Source organism: Microtus pennsylvanicus, chromosome 4 (assembly GCF_037038515.1).
Source record: "Microtus pennsylvanicus isolate mMicPen1 chromosome 4, mMicPen1.hap1, whole genome shotgun sequence".
Taxonomy (NCBI): domain Eukaryota; kingdom Metazoa; phylum Chordata; class Mammalia; order Rodentia; family Cricetidae; genus Microtus; species Microtus pennsylvanicus.
The window spans coordinates 77,923,341-77,946,177 of NC_134582.1; the positions used below are offsets into that span (position 1 = coordinate 77,923,341).

General features: G+C 47.7%; 1 protein-coding gene across 4 annotated transcripts in view; it reads left to right on the plus strand.

The window, feature by feature from the left end:
* Window positions 1–22,837, plus strand: part of Macroh2a1 (macroH2A.1 histone) — a 63,162-nt gene that overhangs the window by 17,834 nt on the left and 22,491 nt on the right. For all 4 annotated transcript variants that reach the window (XM_075969484.1, XM_075969483.1, XM_075969485.1 and 1 more), the window contains exons 3-4: window positions 17,212–17,318; window positions 17,687–17,884. In XM_075969484.1, the coding sequence (XP_075825599.1) occupies window positions 17,212–17,318; window positions 17,687–17,884 (305 nt within the window). The remainder of the gene's footprint in view (window positions 1–17,211; window positions 17,319–17,686; window positions 17,885–22,837) is intronic.

A 22,837-nucleotide genomic window follows, 5' to 3' on the forward strand; every position in this document is an offset into this window, starting at 1 on the left:
CCCAGATCAGAATAATCACAAAGAAACTATATTAATTACAACACGGGTCAGCCTGTTAGCTCAGGCTTCTTATTGGCTAGCTCTTACATCTTAAATTAAACCATTTCTATTAATCTGTGTATCACCTTGAGGCTGTGGCCTACCAGTAAGTTCCAATATGTCCTTCTCCTTCAGCAGCGTCATGGTGTCTCCTTGATTCCACCTACTCTCTCTAGATCTCTTCCAGCCTGTCTATAGTCTACCCTGCCATAGGCCAAAGCAACTTTATTCATTAACTAATAAGAGCAACATATATACAGAAGGACATCTCACATAAGAAATAAAAGAAGAAATACCTATATGAAGACTTTGCTATGATAGTTAGGAGCACGGGACCCAAAGTGGTGGCATCTGAGGAGGGCTAAGTTAGGAGATACAAAGCTTCACCTTAAAGAATGAACTGTAGTCTGGCTTGGCGTTGACTCTCCAAGCTGGACCTAGGAATACCCAGGTCTCCTCCATAGAGAACTGTAATGTAGACAGCTGAAACATCTAAGTTAGACAGTCACCTTGGGAAGTTTTATGTTCATGCTATATATGCTTGCGCTAAGCTACTGAAGGGACCTAGTGCTACACACTGGGGCTGGAAACAAGAGCTCGGCCTTCAAGAAGCTTGCCCTGGAAGGAAGAGCCTTCACGGCCTCTCAACCAAAGCCCTGCGGGAACAGGCCTGGTTCTTCCATGATCAGATCATTTTCCTGTTTTTGTCCCATCCCTTGTTATGTAATCTTGCCACATACCTTTTATTCTGTATTTAACATTCTAGTGACTGAAGCCTGTGTGCCCAAATGAACACCAGCAAAGGGTGTTATGCAGATGAGCAGAATGGGAAATGTTGGCTACCAACTCCCAGGATAGGATATCCCTACAGGACCATTGATTTGAGTTGAAGCTAGGATGTTTAAAAACCTAGTTTCATATTGGTATGTGAATCTTGTAGGATGAGGTGGTGGCCTGTGGCTTTTCTGCCTTGCTTGGGTCAAATCTATAAAACGTATAATATAATGAAGACATCAGCACTTGCATATTGATCATCCCCTACTCTTTCATTCCATTTCCAAAGCCCCACCCCATCCCCCATGTTTCTAATCTTGGTCTTCCCTCTTGCGTCTACTCCCTGGCTAGAGCCTTTCCATGACCTCTCGTGGTCAGTGCTACAGGTCAGATACTTGACTGATGGTTGTAAAGTTTCAGGGCTAACTCCTGACTTGGAGAAGCAGATGTTCCCCCACTCCTCCACCCCCAGGGTGACCTGATGGTCACTATTCAGCCTGAATGAGGTTCAGGGCTTGGGCCTGCCTGCACTAAACCCCAAGAACAAGGCATGACTGCTCGACATTTTCCTGCCAACTGGGTTTGGCCAACAAAATGGTCGTCCTCACCCATGCACCATGGGGCTTCTGGTCTCTAACTTGGCAACAACAACCTTGCTACACAGATGTGCCTTGCAACTCGCAGCTGTCACACTTGCTTTGTTTTCGAGACAGGGTGTCTCTGTATCTTTGGAACCTGACCTGGAACTTGCTTTGTAGAGCAGGCTAGCCTCGAACCCACAGAGGTCCGCCTGCCTCTTCCCCCAAGGGCTGGGATTAAAGACGCGCTCCACCACCGCCCGGCCCACACTTGCCACTTCTGTGGAGAAAAAGACAGGATCCTCCAAACTGAAGATTGGCTTTGGCAGGGCCTGCAGTTAATCTGTCACTTTCCTTGAAAATGAGTCCCAAATCTCTTTGCTGCTTTCCTTTCTGGGACACCCCAGTGTGTCCTGAACTAACACAGCTAAAAATAGAGCAGAAAGTGGAATATATTCAGGCTGAGCTCTGTGATGCTGCACAGCCTTGGAATGCCTGCGTGCCTTGTCTGCATGACTGCTTTGACACTATGACAGCACCAACCTCATTTTCCTTAAATTAAAATAAAACACAGAACTGAGAAGCCAAAAATTTTAAGGAGACAGGATTGCAACAAGAAGAAAGGTGGAGGCTACTGAAATTTAAAGTTAACTGTGCAGAGGCCATTTTGGATCTGTTTCCTTTTCTGGCTTTGTGAGTACTTTGTGTTGGAAAGTTTAAGAAACTGAAACATACTTACAATCCCACCAACCAGAGGGAGCAGCTGGCTGTGCAGCCCTGTGTGCAGGATGAGCAGTGTTAGTCTGGCTGTCACTAACATGAACTATCAGTGTTCTTTATTGGAAACAGACTGGAGCTGTGTCCACCTGCAACCTCAGTCTTTCATCTCTTGAGGGGCAGATGACTCCAGGGAGCCCTTGAACAAGAATCAGTTCAGCACTACTTCCCTAACTGAACGGTGTCAGTAGTAATGGCTTCCCTTGGGGTACTTTAGGGCTAAAGGAAAGAGCCTGGAAGCCAAGGGTCGCCTTCCTGCAGATGTGGAGGAGCAGGAGGGCTGGAGGACTGGCCTCCTCTGCTGCACTGCCGCACAGGCTCTGTAGAGCTCCAGGCTGAGTTCTTAAAGAGTCCTTGATCTGGATTTAGTTTGTTTCTTTCTTATTCTTCCTTTCTTTTTTACTTTTGATTTTTGAGGTAATATGTTTCTCCCTTCTCTTCCCCCCTTGCCAAACTTTCTCCACTTTGCTTCAAATTCATGGCCTCTTCTTTCATTGTTACTACATGCATATATGTATGTGTTATTTACATATATATATTACATATATATTCCTAAATATAACCTGCTTAGTCCATGTGTTACTTGCATGTATGTTTTCATCAAACAGTTGATGTGTTCTTCCCTGGAGAAGACGACCTCTCCTGCTCCTAGGCCTTGTGGGTTTTTCCTGCTCCACCTCGGCGTGTCCATTGATACCATCCCTATTCAGCTCACGTTTGAGCAGACGTGGTGAGACTTTATGGGCGTAGCTTCTGACATTACTAGCAAATTCCCTGAGCCTCTGGCTCTTATGACTTTTTTTTTTTTTTGCCCTCTTTCTGCAGTGTTCCTGAGCCTTAAGTGCAGGACTGCTTTGTACATGTAGCCTTTCACACTGGGATCCATAGCTCTGCATCTCATTGGCTGTGGTTTCTCTGTTGCAAAGCGAAATTTCTTTGGTTAGGGGTGAAGATTACACTTACCTGTGGGTGTAAAGACGTGTATGTATTGTTGTTAGGGATTACACTGACTAATCTGGCTTTCCTAAAATGTCCATGGAGCAGATGGGTCCTGGATACTCTGAAATAGTTGTCCCGGATCCCCATTCTCTCCCAGGGCTGGATCACATATTTATATCAGACTTAATTTATATTATCATTTAGTGCTTAGGCTTCTTTGTATGTTTATTTTGTTGTTTTGAGACAGGGTCTTATTGTGTAGCCCTGGCTTGCCTGGAACTCGTTGTGTAAATGAGTCTGGCCTCGAACTCGCAGAGATCTGTCTTTCAGGTGCTGGGATTGAAGGCCTGTGTCACCATGTCAGCACTACCACGCCCCCATTTTGAAGCCTGTAATCCAGGCTGACCTAGAAATCACTGTGTATCTATGTTGGCGAGGACTAGGGTGACCTTAAGCTCAGAATCCTCCTGCCTCAACATCCCCAGTTCTGAGGTTGTAGGGCGATATCACCACACTCAACTCATTGTTTTTCTTCCTTTCTTCCTTTCATCCTTTTTTCCTTCCTTCCTTCCTTCCTTCCTTCCTTCCTTCCTTCCTTTTATTCTTTCTCTTTCTTTTTTGGGGAGGTTGTTGTTAATGTGGCGCCGGGGATTGACCCTAGGACTTCACAAGATCTGGGAAACGCTTTGTCATTGAATTTCATCTCCAGCCCTTGACAGTGTCTTTCATAGAACAGAACAAATTAATTTCAACAAAGGCTAACCTGTCAGTTCTTTCTTTCACAGATGGGACTGTAGTGTTTTCATCAGACCCAAAGACATCAAGGTTTTTTCCCCATTACCTTCTATGAATTTTATGGTTCTTGTTCTATACAGTTAGATCTGTGGTCTATTTTGACTTAATTTTTTTTTGTTGCCAAGTATAACATCCATATTGAGACTGTTTACATACCTGTTCACACATTATTCTATACTTATTGAAAATCTCTGCCATTGTGAAGATAAACCACAGCACCTAAGAACTGTAGAGTGTGGAGGCTCACTGTGCTTTCATGGTCTCTTTCTCTCTCTCTAAAAAAATGCATTTGTTTTACATCCCAACCAGAGTTTCCCCTCCCTCCTCTCCTACCAATCCCTCCTCCCACCTCCCCTCTGCTCCCCATCTCCATTTACATCTCTTCCATTTCTATTCAGAAAAAGTCAGGCCTCCCATGGATAGCAACAACATACCAAGTTGTAGTAAAACTAAGCACCAGGCCTTGCATTGAGACTGGGCAGGGCAACCCAGAATGAGGAATCTAGCCCAGTATGAGGGTCTCCAAAACCAGTAAAAGAGTCAGACAGCCCCTGCTTCCACTGCTAGGAGCTCCACAAGAAGACCAAGCTCTACAGTTGTCACAAATATATGCAGAGGGCCTAGGTCAGTCCCATGCAGGCTCCCTGGTTGTCAGTTAAGCCTGGGAGCGTCTGAGCTCAGATTAGTGGATTCTGTGGGTTTTACTGTGATGTCCTCTGGCTACCACAATTCTTCCTCCTTCTCTTCAGTAGGATTCACTAAACTAGGCCTAATGTTTGACTGTGGGCCTCTGCAGCTGTCTACACCAGTTGCTGTACGAAGCCTCTCTGATGATAATTGGGGTAGTCACTATTCTTATGAGAATATCATTAGGCATCATTACATTGACTTTGTATTTCTCTCATCATTTTTGGTTCTATCCTAGGTCTTTGACATTCCAGGAGTGGGCTCACTCTCCTGGCATGGGTCTCAGCTGGACCAGGCATTGGTTGGCCACTCCCACAGCCTCTGTGCCACCCTTATCCCAGCACATCTCATAGGCAGGGCAGGCTGTAGATCAAGGATTCTGAAGCTGGTTTGGTGTCCACTGGAGATCTTGCCTGGTCACAGGAGATGGCCAGCCAATTCAGGCCGTGTATCCACTATTTCTAGGAGTCTTAGCTGGGGTCATCCATGGAGATTCCTGGGACTTTCCCTTGCACCAGGTTTCTACCTAACCCTGAAATGATCCTCTTTCCACTCATTTCTTTCAGCTCTCCCCCCACCCCCATGATATCTCTTGATGAAGCAATCTGGCATTTTTATTTTTGCCACTAGTATCTGCAGAAGAACAGACAACTTCTACATTAAGGACCTGTTTTTCTTGGGCCAAGAGAAGCTTATAGCATCTTGAAATGCAGGCTTCACATGCCACAACCTTAATGTGCTTTCTTCCTTCTGGGATGTATGTCTGTTCATGGTAAATACTCTCGGGTTGCTTGTGAACTTGACGGTATCTCGGTCTTTCTTTATAGATGACAGATTTAACATGTGATAGTGTTTCATTCCACCTTCCTCTGTTAATCTTATTTTTTCCACCATCTCTTTCTGAACATTCTAGATAAGCTCTTCTGATCTGGGTAAAAGCCCTCTGGGTCTTCCCAGTTTATTGACTCTCTTCAATGATGCATAATCTGTGGTTCAGTCAGAAAATGTTATGTTGTGTGCTGGTGTGCAGTGCCACGGGGCACATGGGAGTCAGAGGACAACATCTGTGGCTGGTGTGCAGTGCCACGGGGCACGTGGGGGTCAGAGGACAACATCTGTGGCTGGTGTGCAGTGCCACGGGGCACGTGGGGGTCAGAGGACAACATCTGTGGCTGGTGTGCAGTGCCACGGGGCTCGTGGGGTCAGAGAACAGTTTCTGGGGTCTGTCTTCACCCTCTTTTTGAGGCAGGGTCTGTCATGCTGGCCCATGAGCTTCTGGATGGTTCTTGGGTCTCTGCTCCTATCTTTCCTAGAAGTGCACATCACTTTGGGCTCTCTGTGGTTTCTAGATTGAACATGGGTCATCAGACTGGAAAGTGCTTCTGCCACTTGAGTCGTCCCCAGGCCAGTTTCTCTAAGTTCTGCTGGAGCTCTTAAAAAATGTCAGCTAGTCTGTATTTATTTATTTTAATATAATTTCTTGATTTTACATAATTTTCTGTTATCATATTTAAATTTAAATTTAAATTGTATGTTCTTTAAATAATGGTATAAAATGTTTACAAAAGATTTGTTTTAATTTTATCTGTATGGGTGTTTTGCCTGTATGAATATAAGCATACTATGTGTGTACAATGGAGACAGATCTGTTAGATCTGAAATTACACACTGTTGTGAGCTGGGCACTGAACCCGGGCCCTGGACAAGAGCAGGCAGTACTCTAACTGCTGAGCCATCTCTCCACCCCAATGCGATGTCTTCCTTAGTCCGTTTCTGTTGGATTCTGAGTCACTGTTCAGAAGGGGACACACACGGACACACACTTCATGCTTATTGATTTTGTATGTGTATATGTGTGTACAGGAGATTGCTTCCATGGCACGTGTGTGGTGGTCAGAAGACAACTTTTGGGAGCTAGGCTCCTGAGATTGAGCTCAGATTTTATCAGGTCTGGTGGCAGGAGCCTTTGCTGCTGAGCCATCCCCAGCCGTATGCTGTCTGACAGTTTGTCCGTGTACACATGCATTCTTACTCCGTTGCCCTTTCCCACTTCTCGACTCCAGCAGGTTTCCCTCCTCCTCGCAAGCCTTTTGTCTTTGCGCAGCATTGATTTAACGAGAGTGACTTGTGTGAAGGGCAGAGAGTAGGTATTGACACCACGGGAAAAAATGATCTGTTTGTAGTGGTTTATTTTTTATATTCTTACTTTAAAGCATTTGGAATTTATCCTGATGTGGTAAACTGGTTACTCCAACACGGTTAACTGAAGACCCTATCTTTTCCCTGATCTAGCTGCTGCCTGGATCATACATAGACTTCCCAGGATAATGGGGATTCCTTCTGGACCCCTTTTCTGTTTTATTGGTCTGAATTGTTGCATACTTCCCCCTCGTAGCAGTTTCTTATACCCAATGGTATGCATTGCCTTGCCTTTTGTCCAGTTTATTTTTTTAGTAGGTAAAAGTTCCCCTGGTAAAATTCACCTGACAAAGGATATTCAGTGAGGCCTAGGATCTCTCTCTGTGCTTTGACTACCTGTTTCTCCCTTGTTTTTTATATATGTACTTTGTGAAAATAGTCTTTTCCTTTTAATAAATTTTCCAGAATAAATCTAGAAAATGAAATGAAAAAAAAAAACAACTCAGTGCACCAAGAGGGTAATGGGCTCACATGGTATGCACAGGTTCATTGAGTGGGGTGGACCTAGCCCGCCTCTACCCCTTTCCCCAGCCCAGTCTTCACTTGGGGCTGTGAGCCAGGGCTTGCCACACCCCGAGCCCAGCCTTACCTGCTTTCCTCTGGGATGGCTCTTTGTCCCCATGGTCCTCGCCCGCACTGTATCCAGAGCCTGTGTTCTGATAGACGAAACCAGGCCAGGGCCTTGGAGAACAGCCCATGCATCGCCTTCCGCACCTCCCGACCACACCAGTGATCGGGCCTCTCAGTCAGTAATTCATCCAGAATGACCCACTTGTGAAAGATTCACCGAGCCCTGACCAAGTACACAAGCTGGGTGTAGGAGTCAAAGGATTTGTATCCATTGTCCCATGCGTCAACCGTATCAGAGGCTGTCATCCAGCACAGGGACTGAGTCTTTCTCTCCCATCTCTCTGGTGGTAGCTGAGCTCCTCGCACGGGGCCTGAAGTCCCACAGCATGGCAGGAACAGTTCTTTAATGAAGGAGGACACTATTCAGAATGGTAAGCTTCGGGAGGGAGCAGGGCACTGATGGGTTGTGATGCCGGGAAACTGGAGCTGCGCTGGAGCCTGGAGTTTTAAATGAAGCAGAATTGGGATGAACTTGAGCAATGGCCACACCTGTGGAAGGAGGGGCACTTGATGGGGCAGCTGTTACTGGCAAGCAGGAGGGATTTAGAAGACTCACACAGACTGCCTTTTCCTGTTGCTCCTAAAGTCCCCAAGGTCTGTCATCTATACCATGAGCAGGTTTGCTTGCCAAGAAGGTGACATAAACCCTCCCTGGATTTGCCAGATGCACCATTCGCCCGCTGCTCTGGGTACCTTCCATCCCTCCTTTTCTACCTTCTCTTGGGACCCTGGCTGCTTCTTTATTAGGTAATTGCATCTTCCATTTAGTGGCTGGAGCGTGTGTGGTCTCGGGTCTCCAGAGCTGCCCCCTTCTGTAGCTTACGGGACTGCCCGATGTCCTCTCATTATATGATTACACCTGTCTGTCTCTGTCTGTCTGAAGGGAACTGTTTTGCATCTTTTAGAAGCCTACTCCTAGGGCTCCCATTTCAGCTGGCAGGGCTGTTTGGAAACTCAGACGCTCTGCAGATAGCTGTGATCGTCCTTATATCCTAACTGATGTTACTTGTGATTAGTAGCTGAGGTAGACTTTGGCAACGTTTATCTGTTGTCTTTATAAATCTGGATGCTGACTGCTGAGAGTCAGTGTCTGCATTCATTGAGAAAACAAGGACAACTTGCCTGAGGCAGTACCGTTTTGCCTGACCTCCTAACCCTACCTCAGGCCCCACTGGTCTCCAGGGACCACTAGTCCACTTTGTGCTTGCTTGTTTCAAGTAGCCCCTGGTGACCCCCAGGAGGACTGGTGTGCATCCAGTCTTAGTTCTTAGTGAAGGCTAAGCCTGAGGGGGCAGCTCCAGAGCAGACAGACACATGTCACTACCAGAGTGTGCAGGGGCCGGAGACCCTTCTGTGGCCTGGTGGACCAGGGAAACAGAGGTCCTGCAACAGAGGGGATGACAGGTACAAGGCCAAGGGTGAGGGGACTCCAGAGCATGAGTTGGAAATAGTAGAAGCCAGGAGGGCATGGTTCTTGGAGTGACCTGGGCTGGGGTTTCGGGAAGGATCTGGCCCATGCTGGCAGCCACAGAATAGCAAGTTTCTAGGGAGCATCTGCATAGCCAGGAGCCTCAGGAGAGCCCCACAGGCCTCAAATGGAAGGCCTGTGCAATCAGTGTGCAAGGTTGTGTTGCTCAGGAGTGCTGGGGACGCAGTGGAGGGCAAGAGGCTTCTGGACCAATGTCTCTTCTTTGGCCCCTCAAAGGAGGGAGAATGGAGTGCAGGGTGTATACTGAGCTTATGCACATGTGCCTAGACACTGACCCTCAGCCTCAGGAATCCACAGATAGTACAAAGGTAGGGCTAATGAGGGTGGCCCCAGGAGCTGCAGTCCCTCTTGGGGTCCTTCCTTTTGTGGCACTCTGCTACTTTGGCTACTCTTCTAGAAACACTCAGCCATGGAGAGCAACCTGACGTTCCCTGTGCTCGCAGCCTTGCTCTGAGAAGACAGTGACTTGTAGTAGCCAAAGCCTGTGGGACAGCATGGAGCTGCGCCACTTGGCATTCACTCTTGTTTTGATTTCTTTCTGTTTCCTTTACTTCTCTCTGATTCTGGTTCCCCATGGCCATGCTGCCTGTGTGAGAGTGTACCGCAGCAGTTTGCTGCTCTGTGCCTGGGTTTCCCTTTAGAAGCCCATCTGGAAAATGGTACCAAGTAGGGGCTCTTTAAATGAACTTCCTCTTTACATTATGCTCTAAATCATTTCATTTCCGTAGCCATCTGATTGTTCACCCCTTCCTGGCTGAACGAAGAACAAATGGCTGTGGTTTTCCGTATTAAAACAAGCATACACATTAACCATTTCCTTGTAAATTAATTTAGAGACCTTGAAAGTAAGTGATTGGTGGTGCAGCACCAGCCAGGGCTGGGGTAGAGCACCTTTACTTAGGCCACCTTCCCTTTCCCTCTTCTGCTGCAAGAGTTCTGTAGTCTCCGCACCTGGCTCTGGTTCTGCCCGGCCATGGCGCCCCCTGCTGGGGTCAGATAAAAGTCCCTGACCCCATCCCAAGGCAGAGCCCGCTTGCTGCCTGGGGGTCTGCCTGTGCAGCTGCCTGGGGTGCTGTGTTCTATCAAGGCAGGTCTGGCAGGACAGAGGTTAATAGAGTTCAAGTGCATTTTTCAAACATATGTAAACTGTTAAGTGTAACAGCAAAGGGTGAACTGCTGGGGAGGAAACACCAGGGTTTCTGCTGCTCTTCACACACCTCTGTCCACCCGGTGCTTAGATGAGGAAACAAGGGAAAGAAAGTCTAGTTTCTTGCCCTGGTAATTAAGGCTGGGGTGCTGCTATCGCCTCCCCTTCCTCCACCCCTACCACCTTTCCCCTCTGCCCCTTCCTCCCTCTCCTCCCTCTTCTTCATAAGGATAGTGTAGCCTTAGTACGTAGTAGCTTGTGGTTACTAAGTCTACTAAGCATTTTTACTTAGCAACAGCCCTTACAAACCTCAGAGCTAACCTCAGTCGTGTTTCATAGAATGCGGAAGGGTGTTGTCTTAGCCATGTCTGACAGCAAATTACAGAAGCTAAGATTCAAATCTCTGTACCTGACATCAGACCTGACCTGGTGTCACCCATGGCACATTCACGGCTGCTGCCCTTTGCCGCAGGCCCCTGGAGGTGGTGTAAGTGAAGCTCATACCTGCAGAGGTGAAGGACAGGTCCCTGCATCGGAGCTGCTCAAGCACTGGGCTTGGCAGCAAAGTTCAAGTGTTTCTTCTGTTAGCATGCATGCCTCTTCAAACCCGCATATGACTCTGACATGTGAAAAACACGTGTCCAGTGGAGCATACTTCAGAGACTCCACGTCAGGCTGCAGTTCTGCCTTGTTGGTAGTCCTTGTGGGACTGGACCAGATGCCACCTGGTTCATAGAGCTGACAGCAGGGATGAGCTGCATGGGCCTCGTGGGAAGCAGTGGAGCAGTTCACTTGTGAAAAGTCTCTGTATTCAGCATAGAAAGACTGTCTACAGTGCCTGCGTAGCCTTTACTTTATGGAATACCCGGTTCCTCTGAAAGCCCAGGGTTGGGTGAGGGTGGACTCTGGGTCAGGCCAGCAGCAGGGAGCCCCACCAAGGGGACAACTCTGCCAGCCTTAGTCTCTGCGATTCCCCACCTGGAAGGTGGGGTGGATTCTGTGGTGAACATGGCAGCAGACACTAGGGTCACTGAGGGAATTAGAGAGGACCATGGTGTTGTCAGGACACAGGAAACTCGTAGCGGTCATCCTCCAGTTGGGGTTGACTGGGTTAATTTAAGGCCTTCTGGAATGGTGTCCCAGTTCTGAACCTCGTGAAGTCCATGGAGGGGTGAGCAATCAAAAGAAACACAATGAACAGATTCCTTGTCATGCTGTTGGCTCTGCAGCAGATATCTGTGTTCTCCCTGGGATTATGCGAGTATTTGCTTTCTTTGCTTTCAGATTGTTACTTTCGATCTTTCTTTTGTTAGACGAGATGCTTCAAACAGCTCTTTAAAAGCCCCAGATTCTTTCCTATTGCAAGGTCTGTGTTTGGACTTTGGCTCAGCCTCACCACATCACCTGTTAGCTGTTAGAGTCTAATTCTGCAAGCCATGACTTCATCTCCCTCAAGGAAGGTAGACGGAATGCTTCCATACAGCAGAGTGCTATAGTTGGAGATGTTGTGTGGGGGAGGGGGAGGGGAGATTCTAAACCTTTGGGTTTGGGGTAAAATTGAGAAGCAGGGCTGTCAGAAGTATTCTTGCTCAGCCAGCTGTCCCAGAGATGAAAGGGCTGCTAAATCATGGCCTTGTCCAGGGCCATGGGAATCTTGTCATGTTGCCCTAAAACCATCATGTTCAATGAGGCTTGAGAACTGTGTATTCTGAGGAGACAAGACCATATCACCAGTCCTGACCACCATAAGCCAGGAGACCTGGCCAAGAGTGGGGTGCTTGGGTGTCTTTCCAGTCAGATCTTTAAACAGAATTAAAAGAACAGCTACCAAAGTACCCATTAGTGCGCCTCATGCAGCCTTTCTGCCTGGGGAGCTTTTACCGTATTTACAATCCCCTCTGGAGCTGACCTCGTGTGCTCCGGGCCCCAAACCAGGCCAGTGTTGGTCATTAGCCATAACAGTTAGCCTGTCTCTGGCCAGGAGGAATGTTCCACGGGTGAAGGGCCTGGCACGGGCTTCTGGTTCTTGTCTCCTAATGCTCCCATCCCAGCCTTCCATGGCTTGTCAGCGGCTCCTAAATAGCCCTCTGAGGAAGGGTCTAGGCACTGAGCCCTGGAAGCCATGGAGATGCAGTCGCAGGAATTAATTGCCCTACAGCTCAGAGCCCCCATGATCTTGCCCTCCATGTAACTCACCAATGAGAGGGTCACATTCAGAAGAGCAGAGCTCAGGCCCTCCTCCCTGTGGTGTTCACACCCACACCCGGCCACAGTCTCACGGCAATCTTCCTCTCCCTTTGTGTAAAGACCAGTGTACCCTGAAGAGCAACCAGGAACCACCCTGTTTTGCTGAATGCCTGGCAGTTTGTATCTCGCCTTCTCCATGCAGCAGGCGGCCCTATCCTGGCCAGGAAAGCTGTTACTTTATTGCTGTTTCTAAAAGGGCAGAGGGTACCTGTTGCTCAGCAAGGAGCAAGTGCTCACAGCTGCAGTCAGGATTTGCCCTTCTTCTTTCTCACCTGTTATAAAATGCAGTGTAGAGGCAGCTTGGGTGTGGAGCACATTTCTTGTCAAAGGTGTGTCTTTGAGGTGCTCTGTCTTGTGTGTCCCCTCGTGATAGTGTTACTATGGTTACTATCCATCTGGAAACACATGTGAGTAAACAAACCCCAGTACTGGCTCAGGCAGCTGGAGTCTGTCCAAGCCGCACCTATTGTTGTACTGTTGTAATGTGGACAGCTCCTGCTCCTCCCTGCAGAGTCCACGGCCCACTCTTTGGTGCTAGGAACCTAGTGCTGGACATTATCTTGGCCTGTGCACATTGCTGGGTTTTGCAGAAAGGAAGCTTTGGACTTCAGTTCCTTGGTACAGAAGGCAAGGGAGTGACATCATTCCCATGCTCTTTCCCAGGAGCCCCCGTTCCTACAACTCTCCACCCTCCTCTCTTCACATCACCATTCCCATGGGACTCCAACTGGCCTCTCTGAATCCAAGCTAAACTGGCAACATACAAGGTGTCCTTAAAGTTTTCCAAGGGAAAACTAATCCATTGAAGCTGGAGCCACAAATCAGGGGCAGGCTAGTGAAAGCTGGGTGTCCTCAGGTCTGTGGGGGTTAGTGCACCCCTTGACCTCTGGTGCTGCTTCTGGAGCATTCGGTTGCTTTCTATCCATTTCTCACAGTCTACTCCCCCCCCCCCCATCAGCTGCCCGCACCACTCAGGGTCTTCTGTCTTCATATCTGCTATTTCCCTGCACAGAGAATTGAGGACAGTTTTGGAAACAAAACAAAACCCACAAAAAGTCAGAAACCCCAGAGACCCCACCTCTCCTTCACCCCACCTCTGACTGAGGAAGCCTTCTGTTAGCACTCCTGTGAGAAGAGAAAAGAGGCTGCTTCTCCAAGAAACTGCTCCCATGTTTGCTTGTCATGTGGTGGGCTCAGAGTGGCGCTGTAGGCTCCTGTATGCTCCCTCTGTTCCAAAAGGAGCAGGCAAGGCATTTTTAGCAGGAGGGTCAGCAGACTGTAACCTATCAGGCACCCTCTGCACACTCTGGCTCCTCCTTCCCTATAGCTTCAGGGAAGGAGGAAAGGCTTAAGAGGGGAGTATGCTAGAGGCTAGAGGCTTGATGTTAGTGTTCTGGTGTCTGTACTGGCCTGTCCTTGGGGTCCTGACAGGATATGTCTTTAGCCCGCAGCCACTCAGAGCACCTCCTGTGCACATTCACTGTTTCTTTTTAAAAGTGCCCTGCCCACCTCACCTCTCTTTCTTTTTCTCTGTTTCCCCCCTCTGCTTCTCTGCCTGTCTCTCTCCTCCTCTTTCTCTGTCCATTTTTCTCTTTTCTCCTGCTGCTCCTATCCCCAGAGGCCAGTCTCCCCCTTCCTTTCTCCTGTTTTATGTTATCTTTCCCTAATAAACATCCCTTCCACATAAGCTCTATGCATGGCGTCTTTCTCTCTAGCACCGCTTTTTAGTTTACAACACTAGGAAACGTCCAAGAGTGGGCTCCAGAGCTCCGTGATGCCAGAGACCACCCCTAAAGCCTTCCTAACTGCCGAGTTCTAGCCCTGGAACTGCTCTGGTGGGCTCTTCTCTCTGCCCCTTACTGCCAGAATCTGCTCTTGTGGAGCCTCAGGTACCTACTTTGCTAACTTTAGAGCTGAAGGTAGAACAGTAGCCTTGTGGATTTCCTCCTTCACCACAAGGCCAGGAACCTGAGGCTCCACTGGACCACAAGCAGGCATTTCTGCATCCGGAGGCACTACAGCTAACCTCTTCATTTACCATGAGAGCCCATGAGAGAACAGTTCCCTCAGTACTGAGAAACCGTGCGTACTGAGGTTGTAGAATCACCTTGTGAGGCTAGGGTGGAAAGGTAAACCTGTCTCCAGTTAGTGCCTGCAGGGGTTGGCCAGTCTCCTGCCTCACACTGTGACTGTTGTACATGAAGCCCAGTTTGGTACTCCCTAGAGCTCTGGCCTCCTGTGCAGTCTTGTTCGGTCTCCCTTCCTGCTGGTAAGACGGAGACCTCAGTGCCTTTGCATCCCTTCTCAGATGCAGGCTATTTGTCTCTGGGTGACGACTGAGCAAAATGATTTCCTGGATTTAGGGACAGTGACCTGCTGTGCCAAGTGTGACTGATTCCCCTTCTGCCTGCTGTCATTAAGACAGTGCTCACGATCGTCTTTATACAAATGTAACAAGTTTGGCATGGGGCTTAGTTGCTAATCTCAAAAATATACATACTATCTCAAGTGTGGTGATGCCTGCACTAAGCTAGCTCTCAGGAGATTGAGGCAGGAGAGTCAGGTTTGAGGCTAGCCTGATTACCTAGTAAGTCTAAGACCAAAGTAAAACTGTGTCTCAAAGCACAATAGACGGCCCGAGTATTGTAAGTTTGAGGCTTGGTTTTCACACAGCTGCCAGTATATCTCTATTTGTCCCAGGGTGTGTCCAAGCACAGACTTTGTCGGGGTAATCTAGAACATGCAGCGAAGCTGGAATTATTAGGCCTTGGTCAGTGCTAGCAGAAGGCCAGACCTGAGTTGGCCCGGAGGGTGGTATAGAAGGGCATCACAGGTGGCGTGGGCAGACCCACAGCGTGGACAACAGATGACACAGTAAGGAACAGTCTGCACATCCCATGAAGACAGTGAGGGTTACCAAGGGAACTGTATTGCCGAGCAGGGAGCCTGGAGGGATCTCTTGCCAGGGCACTCCCCAGTGCCATTGGTAATGGGGACGATCTGTGTTTTCCCCACGAGACTGCCTTGAAGGGCAGGAAGATTGACTTTGTAAGCATCAGCTATATGTTAGACCCCGCCTCCCAGTCTTGTTTTATTCCCCCTCGTGATTTTTGTTTTGAAGACATTTTAGACATACAAAATGCTGGAAAAAAGGATTGTATTATTCCTAATGGATAAATACCAATCTTTATACTCAGGGTACAGTGCTGCTTTGTATGTGTGTACTTAGTATGTTAATCTGGTTAGCATACTTGTCCTTCATATTCCTGTGTTTAGGTTTGGAGAACATTTAAAATACGTGTTAGTGATTAGGAGATACATAGTATTACAAACTACAGTCACCATCCTGGACACACCATTAGAACTCTCCCTAAAATATAACTCAACCTTTACCCTTTGACCCTCATTTCCCATCACCACACCCCCACCCTAGCCCCAACTTCTAAATTAAACTTAGGTAGATCTGGTATCTTAGTAGGCTCTTACAGTATTTATCTTCCTGTGCCTGGCTTATTTCATTTAGACATATCACTTGTCTGTAAAGTTCAGGTCTGTACATGTTACAAAGGACAGGATTGGGAAGAGGGACTCTGACCCTAGCAGATTAAACAGCAGCTGCCACAGTTCTTCTCACAACAACGTCAGGACGCTCCATTCCTAAATACTTGAGCGTGAACTTTCTGTTTTATTTTTATTTACTTTGACGTTATGTGTGTGAATGTTTTCCTGTGTGTGTGTGTGCGTGCGCGCGTGCGTATGCACATTCAGTACAAGCAGAGGCCAGAAGATGACGTCAGTTTCCAGGAACTGGACTTAGATGTAGTTGTGAACTGCCATGTGGGTGCATAAATTCCTTAAGAACAAGAATGCCCCCTTCAAATTGACCATGCTACTGTCCAATTTAGGAAAGATTGTAGTAGGAGACTATTCCTTTGTTCCTGGCTGCCCAGACCCAGACAATCACACAGAAACTATATTAATACAACAACTCTCGTGTATTCCTAACTAGCTCTTACATCGTAAGTTAACCCATTTCTATCAATCTGTGAATGGCCATGAGGCTGTGGCCTACCGGTAAAGGTTCCGGGGTGTCCTCCTTTGGCAGCTACATGGCGTCTCCCTGACTCTGTCCACTCTTTCTCTGTTCGGATTTCCTGCCTGGCACCACTCTGCTAAGCCATTGGCCAAAAAAGCTTTTTTAATCAACCAGTAAAGCAACACATGCACGGGAGAACATCCACATCATCAAGACCATTCCTCGGATGTGACTCCCATGTTCAGCCCTCTTCACTTGTCTTCAGAATGACTTGGGAGGATCCCGTCAAAGGAACACTCCGTAACTGGCTCTGTTCCTAGCTCTCCTCAGCCTGTATTATCCCCACCCCTTTGTTTTATATGACCATGACATTGACTTTATAAGTCTACTCACAGCTTTCTGACTTCAAATCCAAATGTGCAGGTGTTCTTTCTTGATTCAGGCACCAAAGATTTCTCAAGCACTGTCTGTATCAAGCCCCCTCCCCTATATTCTACAGGTGGGTGATATATTACCGGAAATGCAGGTATTGTGTCCTGGCCACATCTACTCCAAACACCCCTCCCAGGCAGCTCTGGGAGATGGAAGCAGAGCTGGATTTCTATTTTAGTCCTACCGTGGACTTAGTCAGTGGCCTTCCACTGGTTCCCATTCCTCCCAACTTTCCATTTCCAAAACGAAAGGTGGAACCTTTAATCCTGCCCATCTTTTCTGTTAAACTCTCCCTGGTTTCTCCAGAAGTTCTGCCTAGAAAACATACCTGTAGTTTCCCACTTCTGGTTAGCTCTTTCTTGTGCCCCGTCCTGCATGAGGTACAGAGGCAAGTGAGTTCTCTAATACCTTGAAATGACCACATGTTCCTCTTTGCCTACAGCTGAGATCCTGGAGCTGGCTGGCAATGCAGCAAGAGACAACAAGAAGGGACGGGTCACTCCCCGGCACATCCTGTTAGCTGTGGCCAATGATGAGGAGCTGAACCAGGTATGGGGCTCTCCAGCCTGCCACCCCCCCCCCCCCCCCCCCGCATGCTAGTAATACACTCAGGCGACCCAGGAGAGCCTGTGGTGGCTGTCAAGACCTGGAGCAGCTTCTTTTTTTGTTGGGACTTCACTGGGAGTGGGGTAGGGGGTTGGCAAGGGTGCCCACCTCTCCTGGGAGAGATGATAGTGTAAACTGAAACCAAGTGATGAGTGAAGGACTCTGTCCCTGTGTCGTCTGAGTCCTGTCCCATCCTTGTAGCTGCCACAGAGGCAGGGTATGTATGAACAGGGCCGACCACTTGAGTCAGGCAGGTCACTCCTGGAGCAGGTGGTCTGGCTCACCCCCTGTGACTTTGCTTTTCCTGCAAGCTGCTCAAAGGAGTCACCATAGCCAGCGGGGGAGTGTTGCCCAATATCCACCCTGAGCTGCTGGCGAAGAAGCGAGGATCCAAGGGAAAGTTGGAAGCCATCATCACGCCTCCACCGGCCAAAAAGGCCAAGTCTCCATCCCAGAAGAAGCCAGTGGCTAAGAAAACAGGAGCCAAGAAGGGGGCCCGGAAGTCTAAGGTATGGGATCTGGCAGGGATGTGTGGGATGGGGTAAATAAGGTCACAGGGGAACTCGCGAGCCCTCTTCAGAGCTAATTCCCATCCCTGTTGGGGAAACTGGCTGAGACAGGAACATGTGGGAGTCCAGCTCCCTGCCTAGTCTAGAGTGCCTCCTGGGACCTGGCCACAGTTGGAGGACTGAGCCCTTGTGACTTGGGGATGAGTAGTGGGTATCCAGGAGCAGTTGGAGGTGGGTGGCAGCCCAGCCCCACACCTTCTGACCTGGTCTCCCACATTGATGTGAGGGCCTATGGAACGGTTTCCTTCTGCCAGAGCTCAGCCGCCATACCGTCCTCAGAGGGACCTTCTGCCTACTTGCTTTGGTGCTGAGTTGTACAGTGTCATTGTGTTTCCATGGCAATGTGTCCTCCTTTGGGTGTGCTTGAGCAGGAACACTGCAGACAGCTGTCAGCAGTACAGGCTTGGGGCAGTTCCTCAGTTCTTCCCTGGTGTGTGATGTCCAGGCCGTGATCTGTGGGAGGAAAGCCCTCTCGGCAGCATGACCTAAGCTATTTTCATGAAAGGGCAAAAAAAAAAAAAAGAAATCCCCATCTCTTCCCGTGTTTTGAAGCGTGTGTTAGCTGGAGAGAAGGTGCTGTGAGTGTGACGACCCTGCCTTGAGATCTCAATCTAAAGAAACCCCTTTCCACGTCCCAGAGTCGTCCGCATTTCTGGAAAGAGAATCCTGACCTTGAAGAGCAGCCAGACGTCCTCTCCAGAGACTTGTGTTCCACCTCGCTCAGGAGGAGTCCTGGAGGAGGCAGGGCAGGCAGGGAGGGGCTTTACAGAATGTTCCCCATTCATTCCTAACTATGAAGTGAGCAGATTGGAAGGTTCTCTCCCCCTTCTTCTGTTTGCAGTTGGGAGGAAGGGACGGGCAGAGGAAGCAGGACAAGTGCCAGGTGGCCTGGCCCTTTGGAATGTTAGAAGAAACACAGAGAAGCCAAACCTCTTCTCCCTTGAAAATGGACCCCTGGGGCCTGGCGGCCTACAGCAAGGCCCTGGAACTAGGTGCTGGCACCAGCAGGGTAGAGCCATGTATTGAACTTGGCCCTTACTCTCTTTCATGTACTCAAGTAGTGCCATCTGAACACATCTTGAGATACCAGTGCCTACAGCAGACCTGACTGAGTCCTGGTCCTTTTGACCTTAGTCTTCCTGTTGTAGGTTTTGACCCTAGTCTTCCTGTTGTAGGTTTTGCCCAGTGATTTTCTAAACTTTCCAGCTCACTAAACAACAGGAATTTGTTCTTTGTGGAGTGTGCGAGTGAATGGACCTGTATGTATGAGTGTGCGTGGTGTGTATTTGTGTGGATGTTTGTAGTTGTATGTGTGAAATGTGTGGCATGTGTATTTATGTGTATATGTGGTGTGTGTGCGTGTGAGTATTTGTGTGGATGTGTGTATTTGTATATATGTGTAATGTGTGTGTGGTATGTGTGAGTGTATTTGTGTGGATGCTGTGAGTGTATTTGTGTGGATGTGTGTATTTGCATGTGTATTTGGTGGGTGTGTGTGGTGTGTATATGTGTGTAGTGTTGTGTATATTTGTGTGTGGGGGGTATGTGTGTGTGTTTTCTAGTCCCTAGTAGCTATGTTCCTAATAACCATATGTCAATAATCACTTGAACACTCAGCTTTTCCCTTGATTACTAAAGCAGAGAGTCTGTGGTGGTGGTCTGTTTTTCTTCCACACAATAAAACACATTGTCTGCTTACTGTACCAGTATTTGGCTAACATTAAACCCTAGGGGAAGCTGAAATTGGAACTGTGAACAGCTAATTTTCAAAACATTTGTTTAATGTAAATTGTATCAGCGCCCAGCAGCAGTGTGGAGGACCTGGCATCTCCACGTTGCCATGGAACATCCTGAGAATCCCCTTTCCAGGGGCCTGTGCAGAGCCCCCCCCTCCCCCCCGGGACAGTGCTAAAACACTTGCACTGAAAGGTAGTTTTCAAGTGTCAACACTTGAAGTTCAAATCGTAATTTTCTCCCTCAACTCTATATAATTTGAAGGTTTTGAAAATCTCCAGTGTGACAGTTGGGTCAGCAACAGTGGGAACGGAGGGCACAGAAAACCCTGCAGCCCAAGTGCAGAGCTCTGCTGTGCCCTAGGCTCTTCCTACTTGGGTGGCCTCCGGCAAGTCTGCTCCCTCTCTGCCTTGGTCTGCCCTAGCCCATAAAATGATAGGGCCTGTTCCAGCCCTACAAGCCAGTGACTCTGGGGATATTGCATAATATATTTTTGTATAGGTAATGTGTGTAAGTTTGGAGGCAGAAACAACAACAACAAAAAGATCTTGCTCCTGTCAGTCCGTAATGAATTATTAACAGACTTTTCAGAAAGTGTGTGTGTGTGTGTGTGTGTGTGTGTGTGTGTGTGTATAATTTGTTTATGGGAATCCCCTCTATCCTAGATGTTTAAAGCATTAAATCACATAACCACTGTTTTGGCAACGTAGCGTAGTGTCAGAAGTGAAAAGCCTAGGGTCTGTGACCTGTGTTTTCATTATACCATGTGTGTGTTCTTGGTGAGTTCCTTATGGTACTCGGTTTCCCCATCTGTGAACTGAAGCTACAGCACGGGACCTTGGAAGGCTTAGAATTCACACAAAGCACTTAACTTGTCCGTGTTGTGGCAGGAGCTGCAGCTGCCCTGACCTGGGTAGTTAGTTCTCTCATCCTCTTGCATCTCAAATCCACCCTTTTCCTATGTGAAGACCACACACACACACATACACACACACACACACACACATACACACACACACACACACACACACACACACACACACACACACGGTGATGGAGGTGTGCTTACTGCTCGTGCCTGGCAGAAGGCCAGGCTGATTTTGGTGAGTGCCCCTTTTCTGAGGACTATCGGGCAAACTAAGCGAATGATGGTTTGCTGCAGCTGTGGTTCTGACACGTGGGTCAAGACTCCATGGGGAGTTGCTTATCAGATATTTACTTTATAATTCATAACTAGCAGCATTATAGTTTGAAGTAGCAACGAAATAAGTTTTATGGTTCCAGGTCACCAGAACATGAGGAACTGTGTTAAAGGGTCACAGCACTGAGAACACTGTTAAGGGATGTCAAAGAAAGGAGTTGGTTCTCATGAGTAATTGCTACTCTGGCAGTTCACTGCCCTTTGACTGATGAAGAGAAGATGAGGCTTAGGTGAACTTGGTTTATTATCTCCATCTTTTTCAACAAGGTCTTAAATGTGACTCCAGAAAACAGCCTTGTACATGATCAATATACAGCACTTTTGCATTTCTATAAAGTCAGCGACAGTAGATGCCTGACACCTGACCATGGCAACAGTCTCTGACAATGGATGCCTGACACATGTCCCCGGGCATGTGCTCTAACAATGGATACTTGACACCTGTCCACAGAACACTCACCTGTCTGTGAGGTCTTCTCACTGCTTACAAGGCAGTGTGCTCTCCCTAATCTGCTTAACCCTTGGGGAGACACCTGCAACACTGCGCTGACTAGAATAGTGGTGTTCAAGATTTTTGCTTAAATACCTCCTAAGAGAGCTTTCGAAAGCTTTGTAGATATGCATTTAAAACCTTGACAGACTCTTCATAAGAAATTTAAGGCTGTTTCTTGGTATGCTCTCTTTCTCTTGCTGTATGTGTGTGTATATACATATATTTATATACACATACACACACACACGGACACACACACACACACATATAGTCAATTGTTTGTATGCATTCAGGAGAGTCAGCTATCCAGTACAAATTCACAGCAATTTACTAACATTGAAAAATTTGTACTATTTTACTTACCGTCCTTTCACTTCCCCTACAGAATTTAGTTCTAATATAATATTTTATTAAAGTGTGTATGTGTATGCATGTGCTCACGTGTGCCTGTGCTGTGTGTGCATGTGCCACCATTCGAGTATGGAAATCAGAAGACAATCTCTTTGATTGTTCTCTTCTCACACCTTTTTTATAGGTCCTGGGGACCAAGCTGAGGTCACCAGGCTTATGTGGTTTGTGCCTTTACCTGCTGAGTCATTTCACTGACCTCGTATACTGTATCTCTATGCCTAGTGTTTTAGCCATGTTTGTAGCAGAGCATTGCATGTTTCATTTGAAATCGTTCTTGTGATCTTATACTAAACAATGCACGTTTTCCAAGTTAACACACTTAATAGTATACATTTAATTAAACCAACAAATGCATGCCAGGTTTTAGAGAAAAAATTAAAATTTATTGGAAAACATCTTGTAGTAGAATGATTTCCTCTCCAGTTCGTTCAAGGACCCTAAGTTGTATGGATTGCTAAGATGAGACAAAGGTCAGCATCCTGTTCTTTAGCACAAGCTGCAGTCCTTGCAAAACTTGCTTCCTGGAACGATGAAAGGATGATAGAGAGGTCTGTTTCAGCAGCGCTCTGTCCTCCTCTGTCCTGGTACAAAGGTCAGGCTAGCAGTCTCCCATCAGCTAATGGACTTAGATTTACAAGTGAGTTACAGAGACAGCACGGAGATTTCGCTGTTGTTAGTACGCCATGCTCACCGCTGATAGCAGCTGACGTTGGAACGTCACCATTAACCGTTCCCCCCAGTGTGCTTTTTGGTGATCTCCAGCTGTCAACTATGATGGCTCTTTAGTTTTGTTGAAAGCAGCAGCCGTGTGAATGGCTTTGCCAGGCTCTGCTTTCCTCACTCAGACAGGGTATCTCCAAAGGCTGTGGCTCCCATGCCGTTCTTGTCTACCTGGCTCTCAGACAAATTCAAGCCAGTAGGAAAATGAACCAGCGAGAACCTACACATACATCTTCTAGCTCTCCTCCTTGATACAGTGCTTTTGTCTGATCCCCAAACCCTGGAGCTGTGGGCCCAGTTTATTTAGTTTATGGAAGGCTAGCTATTATTATTA